Source organism: Bombus affinis, chromosome 5, assembly GCF_024516045.1.
Source record: "Bombus affinis isolate iyBomAffi1 chromosome 5, iyBomAffi1.2, whole genome shotgun sequence".
Lineage (NCBI taxonomy): Eukaryota > Metazoa > Arthropoda > Insecta > Hymenoptera > Apidae > Bombus > Bombus affinis.
In genome coordinates, this window is record NC_066348.1 from 8087876 (window position 1) to 8100236 (window position 12361).

The 12361-nt window shown below is 33.0% G+C and overlaps 1 protein-coding gene and 1 long non-coding RNA gene across 6 annotated transcripts in view; one reads left to right on the plus strand and one right to left on the minus strand.

Moving 5' to 3' along the window:
- Positions 1–12361, plus strand: part of LOC126916867 (polypeptide N-acetylgalactosaminyltransferase 5) — a 41063-nt gene extending 28702 nt beyond the window's left edge. For 4 of the 5 annotated variants that reach the window (XM_050723112.1, XM_050723115.1, XM_050723116.1 and 1 more), the window contains exons 2-8: positions 3501–4330; positions 5057–5375; positions 5920–6097; positions 7152–7332; positions 9228–9466; positions 9553–9687; positions 9766–12361. In XM_050723112.1, the coding sequence (XP_050579069.1) occupies positions 3712–4330; positions 5057–5375; positions 5920–6097; positions 7152–7332; positions 9228–9466; positions 9553–9687; positions 9766–9915 (1821 nt within the window). In that variant the 5' untranslated portion in view covers positions 3501–3711 and the 3' untranslated portion in view covers positions 9916–12361. Of the gene's footprint in view, positions 1–3500; positions 4331–5056; positions 5376–5919; positions 6098–7151; positions 7333–8417; positions 8599–9227; positions 9467–9552; positions 9688–9765 lie in introns of all 5 variants that reach the window. The other variant, XM_050723113.1, reaches the window with a different exon arrangement.
- Positions 8683–9221, minus strand: LOC126916873 (uncharacterized). Its single transcript, XR_007710760.1, has 2 exons — positions 8995–9221; positions 8683–8853 (listed from the first exon to the last, which is right to left on the minus strand). It is a non-coding gene; the product is annotated as an uncharacterized LOC126916873 (long non-coding RNA).

Below are 12361 nucleotides of genomic sequence, written 5' to 3' on the forward strand. Positions count from 1 at the left end.
AAGTGTAAAAGGGTCCTGCAATCTGTTTATCGAAGCCCGATTAACAAGTTTCCTCGTTTTGTACAACTTTGCACACGTTTCTTAAATTTTTACCGCGTGTCATTCAATATGATGATATCAGTTATCAGGAAAATTCCAGATCGATGCTAACGTTAGAAATACCACAACAGTCAAAATGAGTGGTTCTACAATTTTATAAATTTGTCAAGCCTCGTTTAGGGATCGTGGTCCCAGATGGATTAATAATACCAAAAATGTACTACATAACGTGGAATTGCTTCTGTAAGAAAGTAATAAATCAATAAATATAAAAATATTTTATTGTTACGTATTCTTTTAAAAGACCAGTCATTTTGACTGGTTTTGGTAAAAATAGCTTCGTGTTAACTATCGATAGTTAACATGGTGTTGAACTGTTTTGTTCTCGTATCATTTTAGATTATCAGGAAAAAAAAATCGACAATTTGTTCGAATATAAGTCCATCAGAAAAATCGCAAGTTAGCCAATTTCTTGCTCAGCTTTTACCGTCCTCTTGTTCCTTTCTAGAGCCATAAAAAAGCTGGCCAGCCGGTGAAACAGCCTCTCGATCCATCGCCGATCAAAACGCATAAAATGTGGCACAGAACTGTCTTTGTTCCACGCACTCGAAATCCCGCTTCGTTCAGGATGAGTTCGCCTCTTTTTCTGCCCATTCATCCGGTGTAATATTCGCGGTGCATCGACGAGAACACTCGCTACGAACCGCGAGAATGAAAACCCAAAGATATAAAACGTAAGAACGAGCACAGTGTGCGCTTAGGTGTCGCAGAAGTCTGTTTCACTTTGATTTCTCTTTCTGTCACGCGTACAGATATCGTTCGAGTGATATGGTAATTGACTTTTCATGGACACTTGTATAATTGTGCAAAAAAGTTGTAATAACTGATAAATAAGAGATACTGTGATAATTAAAAAAATAATAATATACAGAATATGATTCGAAAGCTACAATACAATTTAAAGGAACGTAATTTTTTAAAATAATAAGTTGAAAATAAGCAATGAAACTTTCCCGTTCTATGATCGCCTTTCGAGAAATTATTAATATTATAAATTAATATTTATATCTTTTATAATATTTGAGATTCTAAAAAAAGCAATATTAATATTTGGACAATAATGTATGGATAAAAATAATGCAGAAATAATTTGAATTATTAAAAGTATCCCAAGAATTGATCCAAAATTTCATATATAATTAATGTTAATTGGTGTTGGTAAATTAATAAATGATATAGGTAAATTTAATATATGAATTTTATAAATTATTGAAATTATTTTCTTCATTTTCTTTTTGTTCGTAAGTTTTTATCTTTAATATAACAAATTTTTGTTATAATAGATAATATTATAATTAAAAAAATAATAAATATTAATAAAACAAAATAATTTGGTTTTAAGTATAATTTTTTAATAATATTCAATTGTTGAAATTGATAATTTGTCGAATACATCTGCATTTGACTAATTTCTGACCGAACAAGAATAGGCAATTGGCAGCAAGTTATTCCGAATGCAAAAATAAATTGAAAATGTAGATAGAATGAGATTTTTTCATTTGATGACTCGTTTGTAAGGAAATTAAATCTGAGACCGTGTCGAGCACGTGCAATTTTCTAAAAAGCAAGGCATCGTACGAAAGGATTTTATTCCCTATTTTCCACTTATTTTCACTTCGTTTCTCATTGTATCGCGATTTCGAAGTCACTCTGTATATTTGTTTTTCGTAACGTCAACACTGCGTAGGCAAACTAGATCTCGAATACCCGAACCTAATTCCTCTGGTAGTGTAGCCTTTCAAAAAATTCTCCAGTGCTTGCAAATGATTTCACTGATGTTAAGTCAAATGTTTGATATCTTTGACAAAGAAAATAACGATCTGAACGTATCGAGAATCAAATTTTGCTTACTACGCAAACAACTCACTGAACAAAATCATGAAAACATCAGCAAATAAAAACTTATTGTTCCATTTATTTACTCGATACTTGTGTAGGAAAGAGGCAATGTGCCAGTAAACGTAAAATGAGAAGCTATTGGCTTGGCAACTAAGTGATTGCGGATTTTGTCATTAGGTGGTATTGACAAAATCCGCAATCGCTTAGTTGCCAAGCCAATATTATTCGACAAATGCATACATTTGCACAATACCAATGAATATAACTAAAAAATAAACAAAGTAATAATAAATAAAAGAATATAAATTTTATGCGAACTTCAATTCAACGCTATTCGAGAGATACTTATGTAATACATATGGCAAGAAACGAGTAGAAACGAATCGATAATGGTAAATGGTCCCCCATATATTATGCACGTGATAAAATAAACGGCCTCGCGTGACTTCCGGTTCGATTGTAACCCGCAAGAAGTCTTACAGGAGTCGAAACGACGTTTAGCTGGCCTAGCGTTACACACGAGAACGAATTATTTGTGCAGCACATTAAAATACTTATAACAGGCTGTTTAACTTGAATGGCTGGAACGAGTGTTCCATCTATTTTGGCGGAAATCAATGGCTCGATTGCGGTCTCGGTAGCGTTCCAAGATGAATTTCAAGCCCGTTTAGAGGATTCAGTTTGCTCGAAGGATTAATCTCGTGGGGATCGAAATTCGTTTTGGGTTTGATGATTCGTTGGAAGGAAAGAGGGGGCTTGTGCATTGTATCATGAGATTCTGATACATCGATGGACGTGTGTACTCGTCTGTATTAGACAACTATCTGCAATCTGAATTATGCGAGAATTAGCGAAAATGGTGAGTCAGTTATGAATAGATTTCAGAGTCGTAGATTGTTATTTACTTAAAATTCTGTAGGCGTTAGAATATGTTTAACCTTGATGTTATTCTTACTTCTTCTTCGCGTCTCTATGTCTCTTCAGATATCTTCCTTTTTATAAATACTTTGTTTATAAGAAGCGTGGAATACAGAAGAAATGGTAAAATTCTATGGAATACCAAGAACGAGTATTTTGAAATTATCTTTATTTCAATGATACCCATCGAGGTATAATAATATTCATATCAGATTATACAGGATAACAACGATTTAGAGAATAAGGAAAATAAAAATAAGTCAAATTTTCCGAACACAAAAGATTTACACGAAAAATTCTTAATCGCTACAAAAGTACAAATCGCTACGTTCCCAAACTACTGTAGCCTTCAAACTCTTTCAAACTTCTAAATACATTCCTTCCATTTGAAGACACGAGTTCTCCTCTTTCTTCGCTAATATCCTCACACGATACCCAGTGCAACGTTCACAAAAAATAACCGATAAAATCCTTAACCGACACAATAATCCAAAGATCATATTTCCAAACTACCATATTCTTCAAATACCTTCAAACTTCTCCAACTCTAAATGCCAGTACGCGTTTCGTTCACCCCAGAAACATCGCACAGACCACGCTCGCAAACTACAATTTCCTTCAAATTCTCTGTTTCTTTCTTTCAGATCACGAAAGTCTTAGCCAGCGTAGTCATGTAATTCAGTGGATCGCGATAACTCACAGTGTGTCTGATCTTCCCTGAGTGACGGGTAGCCGAACGGTCGTTGAACGGCCGGTGCACAGAACGGCCTGGTCGGACAGGAAGCTCGTCGCGTCTCCAACCGCGAAGGATCGGGTGATGAGCTCAGGGTACCAGGCGACCGGCCCCGACACAACATGTTCCGCTCTAAAATTCGCATTCACACGTGTCAAGTGATACTGCTCACGTCGCTGGTATGGTTCCTGGTGGACGTGATGGTGCTGATGCTCTATTCGGATTGCATCGGAGGGTCCGGATGGGGTTGCACGGAGAATAATAAACAACAGCAAACGTTAACCGAAGAAAGTTTACCTCATTCGAAAGAAGCTTTATTGAAAGAAGAGGAACAGATACAGTCGGTTGGACAAGCGAGCAAAAACCGATATAAACAGTCGGAATTACATTTATGGAGGCCAGCTAAGGTCGTCCGAGAGAACAAAGGGATGCCTGGCGAGGTGGGTGCGGCGGTACACATTTCGCCGGAAGACGAGGCCAGGCAACAGGAGCTGTTCAAACTGAACCAATTCAACCTGATGGCCAGCGATATGATCTCGTTGAATCGGTCACTCAAGGATATTCGATTAGAGGGCTGCAAGACCAAGAAGTACAACAAGTACCTGCCGGATACTAGCATCGTGATAGTGTTCCACAATGAAGCATGGAGCACGTTGTTGAGGACTGTTTGGTCGGTCATTAATCGGTCTCCGCGTACATTGTTAAAGGAGATCATATTGGTAGATGATAAGAGCGAGCAAGGTGAGCCTGAGAATGGTTGGTTGGTGGTAAAGGAACTGGAATGGTCTGGTCTTGGGAGTGGTCTGAATAGATGGGTGCGGTTTTGAATGAGTTCATGAGGTTTTGTGTTAGTGCGCTTCTCCGATAGAGAAACCATTCCATTTGTGGGCAAATCTAAGGTTAACGTGTATACGTTGGTTAAGGAATATAATGGCATTTTTAAATTTAGCATCGTGTTAGATATTTTTGTTTCACTTTCTTTGAAGAAGTGAAAGGGATTATATATTCTATATATATATATATATATATATATCTTATAGATTCTAAGATACTTTTCTATGTGCTTTCTTATTTATATAATTGCCATTCTATTTATATATAAATATATATATATATATTTTAAAATATCTTTCATTCGGTGTAAGCAAATTATGTAAACATTCTCAAAATCTTGGACGATCGCACACTTTTCTTTCACATTCTACTTTCAAATACTCGATCCTTCTACTGATTTCTAACATTAGAAACTCAACCTAAATGATTCACAATAAACATTCACACCAAATGTCTAGAATGTGAAAGTAGCAGGGAAACGTAGCATTATACAGAATTTAATTATTGTCAAGTCAACCAGTTCCTACTGCCGCAATGGATGTATTATTTTTCAATATTCAGTCATTGTGATCTGGTAAACATTGCTTTCACTTCTCTAAGCTTTTTTGCTCACGTCATACACTCGATTCGTAGATCACTTGAAGCAAGACCTGGAGGACTATGTAAAAACGCTACCGGTCCCTACATATGTGTACCGTACAGAGAAAAGATCTGGTCTAATCAGAGCTAGGCTCCTTGGAGCGAAACACGTGACAGGACAAGTTATAACGTTCCTAGACGCTCATTGCGAATGCACAGAAGGTTGGCTGGAGCCTTTGCTATCCAGGATCGCTGAAGACAGGACAACCGTTGTCTGTCCCATCATTGATGTGATTAGCGACGATACCTTTGAGTACATTCCGGCCAGCGATATGACGTGGGGTGGTTTCAATTGGAAACTGAATTTTAGATGGTAAGGACCACTGAATTGACTTTGTGAACAAAGTTCTGTAGCTCAAGACTGGGATTTCCCGATGTGACAATTTCCAAGAGCCGAGGTCATAATCATTTGAGTTTATGTCTCTACATCATTACATAGCTATTTGTTATATTTGTTTCACGCTTGTTTAATAAACAATTTAATGTGAAACGATTTCTAAAAATTAAAGTTCTACTGACTCGAGCTACATTAGATTATCTTCAACTTATATGTAAAGCAAGGTCACTATTTCTATATAATTTCTATGTATTTTATCTTTTTAAAATTATTTACTATATTTGTTTTACATTTGTTTGTTAAACAGCTTACTTACTATGAGACGATATCCAAAAATTGTAATTCTAATGATTTAGGCTATGGGGATTATTTTTCAATTTAACTTTAACTTTTAACTTTAAAAAAAAAAGACTAGCCTTTATTCCACAAGCCTTTATTGTCGTCTTCATGACGATATTTTCTACCGATAGATAGAATTCTTTAATTCATTTACTGACGCGAGATTTCATAAATCTTTAAGGTACAGGGTGGCGCAAAGAGAAATGGACAGAAGATTAGGGGATAGAACAGCCCCTCTGAGAACACCGACGATGGCCGGTGGTTTATTTTCTATTGATAAGGATTATTTTTACGAATTGGGAGCGTACGACGAGGGCATGGATATTTGGGGCGGTGAAAACCTCGAAATGAGCTTCCGGGTGAGTATTGATCGATGACAGTATTTACTTTATGCGGTCAGACTATTTAAATGAAAATGAAGTTATAAAACGCGAGTAAATAAAAGTGTTTTGGTCACGGAATACGTGCGTGTGCTATTCAAATTCACATCTAGTTAATAATAAAATAAATAATAATAGTAGTAAAATAATAGTTAATGATTTATATATATAAATCTTTTCTTTTTTTTTTATCATTTGCTTTCACAGCTAATTGCTCGTTCTTAATGCTGTTGGCTCCATGAAAAACTTTCCTTTCTCTGTTATCTATCTGTAGTTGTTTGTTCGATCCTCTCTTGTGTGGCAGAACTTTTATTCGATAATTAACACGAGAATTTGAAGAAATTAAAAATACAAAGGCTTCTTGAAAGTTCTAGAGTTAAAAGTAATCGATAATTTTGATCAGAATTGGGCGCTTTGTCTAAAATAATTATCCGAATATTATTAATTCCATTTCATCGAATAATTCATCCGGATGAAACTTGTTCGTTATATACATAACAAATTATCTTCTCCATTTCATTATCATTTATTGAGATAATTAACAGCATAATTATTGTAAAATTATTCAAATCATGATACAAATAATCGTTAATTGTTTTTGCCTCCCACTGAATTTTATAAGCGTCTCTTCATAACACGTGAATTCACAACACGCGTTTCACGCATACTTAATCAATTGCTGGGTATTGTTATTGATATTATTTAAATAGCACTAACTTTTCATCACCGCAGTGATTACTATAACTAATTTAATAATAACAATTCGATTAAATTCGTAATCGAATAAAGTCCAATCCGGATAAATATCTATTCGATCGGATATTTTTCATTTGTTATAATCATTTTATAATAAATTATAATACAATATAATGAATTATCGTGAAAAGATTTTGCCCAACACTGTTTGATACACACATTGGATTTATTTATTGAATAATCTAGTGAAACGTTTGAGTTTGTGATCCCAAAATACACAGAGGGTTTAGCTATGGACATTTTCATCTTCATTTGTGAAGTCATAAGTACCTTGTAGGTATGGCAATGCGGTGGGACGTTAGAAATCAGTCCATGTTCACATGTTGGACATGTGTTCCGAGACAAGAGTCCGTATACATTCCCTGGTGGTGTCAGCAAAGTAGTTCTACACAATGCGGCTAGGGTGGCCGAAGTCTGGATGGATGAGTGGAGAGATTTTTACTATGCCATGAACCCAGGTTAGATAACAGCGTGTATCATTTCATTTGTATACTTTGTTTTCTTTTTTAATTCAAGTATCAATTAATAAACAGTTAATTATAGCTAGCCAATTGATAGTCAATTTGTTGACCCTCCTCGAGTTTTTTGCTATGGAGAAGTGTGCATTTTTCTTTCTTTTAATTATCTATAAACAAAAATATATAATAATAACAATGTACTGTAAGAAAGATAAAGAAAGTAAAAACAATTGTAAGTTTAACGTTTGCCATCACATACTAAAAAATGTTATAAACTAAAAGTTACATAAAATACATTAGTATGTATAACTTAATTAAAAAGTAGGATTGCGAGCATTTACATGTACTTGACGGGTATCTGATACAACCAATGCTATAATATTATTCAGATAAAAATGTTGTATTATAGCACACTTTTTTATTTACTTCGAATAAGAAATTTGATAGAGTATTAATGTAGCGTATCAAAATAATTTCGTAAATATCTTTATAGCTAGTAACGGTCTATACATTAAAAATATTAACACCCATAGCTATATGTAGTTGATTTATATTTGACTCTAAAATTAATCTTAAATGTGTTTTTTTTTTCTTTTTAGTGTGATATTAACCAAATTATCTTTTAGCATTTACCATCGAATTTTATATTAACATAAATGTATATCGCATATTTTTATCTAAATATATAGTATATATTTTTTTTTCTTTGTGTGCGTGCGTGCGCGCGCGCGCGCGTGCGTGTGTATGTGTGTGTACGCGCGTGTGTATTAAAGAATTCTGGATATTCTAGTTACATTTAGCCATGAGATTTAATTTACAGGAATACTGTTGATTTGTTTGTGGATTTACAAATATACTTTGGTATAGTCTTAACCACTCATCCATCCAGCCGACTAACAAAATAAGTTTGCTTGCTTCTTTGTTTGATACATTTTATAAGCAACGATATTATAGGTACCAAGAGAGGAGAACACGAGCGTCCATCTAATCTGAACCTTTTTAATGTATTAGATCTTTTTGTTTCTTGTTTGTTATAAACTATCCATTTGTAATTGCTAACATACTAACAGAACTGAGTTGGTTAGATATGGATGTGTGGTGGGACATTGGAGATCGCAACGTGCTCGCACGTCGGTCATGTATTCCGTAAGTCAACACCATATACATTCCCTGGTGGTACCAGCAAGATAGTGAACCACAACAATGCGCGACTCGCAGAGGTCTGGTTGGACCAATGGAAGTACTTCTATTACAACATTAATCCAGGTAGCACTAACACCAGCATTTCTGGAAAGAGAATAGACTGCAATATCGCTAACATCATCTTAAACTTTCTTTTTTCTTTTTGGGATTTACTCTATCTCGCATGAATTTTTTTCTATCGGGTGATTGGTACGCTTTTATAAGTTGCATTTAACTATAAAGCTTAAGTGCAGTTGGATACCAGCTACATGCGCATATATCAGATACCCGTTAATATTAGGAAACTAATGGAGAAGTTCCTTTTTGTTTCGTCCATCTCTAAAGCAAGAAAATGCTCTATATAATAGATGTAATCTCAAGAAAGAGGGTTATAATAGAAAATAAAAGACACAGTGAAGAGATTACTCTATTCAATCTAAAGTTTCCTTACATTTTATCTTGAAAGAGGTACAGACTTACTTTTTCAAATTTAACATGTTAAGAAAGGTCAATGTACGATAGCACAATTATTTCCAATAGCAAGCATATAGCATCAGTACAGCACACATGGCAATGTCTTTATTTTGGCACATACTTTTAACACACATCCTTCTTTCAGTGAACAGTTATATGTATAAGCACACTATCACATTATAAAGTCTGTAAATATTAATCAAATATTATTATTATTCAATTAATCCTTCTGTTCATAGGAGCCCGAAGCGTAGCTGTTGGAGATGTATCTGAAAGAATTAAGTTAAGGGAACGTCTTAAGTGTAAAAGCTTTAGGTGGTATTTGGAGAATATTTATCCAGAATCTCCTATGCCACTAGATTATTATTATTTGGGTGATGTACAAAACGTTGAGACACAATCTTGTTTGGACACTATGGGTAGGAGAACAGGTGAAAATGTTGGAATTAGTTACTGTCATGGATTAGGTGGTAATCAGGTCAATAACTAAATCTTCTTGATTTCTTGATTTGAAAGTAGTAGATTTTTCAGTATTGTTGAAATATAATTTTTTATTTTAATTAGGTGTTTGCTTATACTAAACGACAGCAAATTATGTCTGATGATATGTGCCTTGATGCAGCTAGTCCCCAAGGTCCTGTCAAAATAGTGAGATGTCATGGTATGGGTGGAAATCAAGCATGGGTTTATAATGAAGAGGTACGATGTAAATAATTTGAACGCAATTTTTTTAAGAAAGTAATGATATTTCAATAAAATATACGTTTATTTTTTTAGACAAAAATGATCAAACATACTAATACAGGACATTGCTTGTCGAAACCTCGTTCGAACGACGCGATGCAACCTGTATTAGCATCTTGTGATCTGCATAACATCGGCCAAAAGTGGATTATGCGCAGTAAATTCAAATGGCAAGCCAGCTAATACGAGGTGTTTGCAAGTGCAACATTTATATGTAATACTTGTTGATTTATTTAATGCTACATTGAAGGACTGATACTCAAGAGACTTCCATACATTGGGAAATCAAGGAGAAGCACTAGTATTGTACTTCATAAAAACAATTCAGTATCACGTTTTGTCGATCTATTAAACGTCGATGGGATTAATAGTGATCATAAACAAGAAATTGAGTACACTTTGAAACCGAGAGATTGAGGTTGATGCTTTTTAGTTATATAGGATTTATTTACTGTTACTAGCAGTATCGTGTATTTACTGCCATTTTTCATGGTATGCCTTCATTGATAAATGCACAAGTGTTGAAAGAAAGAAACCTATTTCCGACTGTGTATGGATATGCACAAGTGATACAAAGAGACATGTATGCGGACATTCTTCTTTTTTTTCTTTTCTAGTAAACAGTAGAGAAGAAAGCATATCAGACCACTGTTATAAATAAATAATTGTTAATACAAAAGAGAGACATATTTGATAATATGGGATGAGTGCAATGCTGGATGACTGGAAGATATATCAGTGCATTGAAACACAGATATGTTAATAGTATAAATGACGTATTACTACAGGGAATGAATGATGGAATGCTAGTGGGATTATTGTGACACTACCGATTACGATTTAGAACTTGTATTGTACAATTTTCTAGCAATTAGGGAAGAGCACTGGATCTTTTTATACTGATATTTCTAACAGTTCCTTGTTGCATCTCGTTCATATATAATTTAGTTGTTGCTTTCTTTTTATTCGTTTAAAAAGATAAATGTACTTATACCTGAATTCGCCATAGCAATATGAGATTAACGAGATATCGTTTAAGAGTATAAAAAAACTACTATTGACTGTTATTCACTGTGCTGTTATACTTTAAATACTTTCTTAAATTCAAGACAAAGTGTCTTCCGCATTTTCTTAACAAAAAGAAATGCTAGATATCTTTATGATGTTCTAACATTTTACATAGCTATAATTTTTCATAAATTTGGACTATTTTTGTTTTCTGCATATTTAAAGCGTGCTAAAAATTTAGAGTGCAATATTCTTGTCGAATAAGACACGACGGAAAAACATTTCGTGTAACTAATCTAAAAATGTTGTTATTAGATTCTGGCGCCCTTCCCTTGCATTACGCTAAACTAAAATTAAACATCTTTCGTACTTCGAAAGAAGAGAAAAAGGTAGTCAACAAAGTGAAGCAATGTTTCTGGAAAATGTTCGCTAATAGTTATACTTACATTCGAAGCTGGGGGAAGAAATTAACTGATTCTATAACTTTAAACGCGCGCGCGCGAAGAAACGCATTAAACTACATTTATAATATATTAAAATATATATGACACTAAAATTTCAATTTAGGAACCTTAATGTCAAGGAATATACTCAATCTTAAGTTACATGAAAGAATGGTGATGGTGCAACAAATTATCGCGTCTTTACAGCTTAATTATATATTTAATTATTCGTACAAGACGATAGTATTTATTTTTGTACAGCAGTTAATTTTTATTAAATCAATATATTATTTGAATATGCGTTTAATTGTATTAGCAGAATTTGTAGATAATTTGTTAGTCGTTTAAACTGATAACATTTAGTTAAATTCAAGTAAGTGCACAAAATATAGAAAAGAAAAGATAAAGTCAATAATAATTTGTAAACAAATTTTTGATCTTATAAATTATCCATCGCATCGTGAATTTATACATATTGTTTTATCATCTTTATTTTACTTCATCTTAGGCTTAGAATTAGAATTATTTATAAAAATTATATTATTAACAAAAATAATTGTAAGAATTACATTGGAACATTAAAGATTACTTATTGGCACACACATATGAATTAATAAAATTTATTTTTAAGAAATTTTCTGTTACATCAGAATATTTATGCATATGTATGTAAATACCATTTAAGTAAAAAAATCTACTTTTTCTATCATTTATAATAAAGTCAAATACTAGAATGAACATACCTTCAAAGACAATAAAATATTCTATATATGTTCTATTGAATTTAAATAATATATGTGCATAATATTTAATTTCAACAAACAGTACTTTCAATATATTTTTTTTAAATTCCATACTTCTTCAAATATTAGTTAATTTAATCAAGATAATATGTATTCCTTTTTTATGAAAAGTTCTTATCAAATAACCAAAAAAAAAAATTTATGAAAATTATAAAATTATTCTAGCGAAATTTAATATACATTATTAGAACAATGAAAACATAAATATAAGTAGATATATCATAATTTTGATATGCCTCCAAAATAATTTCTAAATATTCTTTCTAATAAAAAAGAAAAATTCTACTCTCATATTATCAAATATTGCTTCAAAAAATTTAAGTCTTATGTATCATGTTAAATTGTCATGAATCTATTAAATACAAAACAAAATAA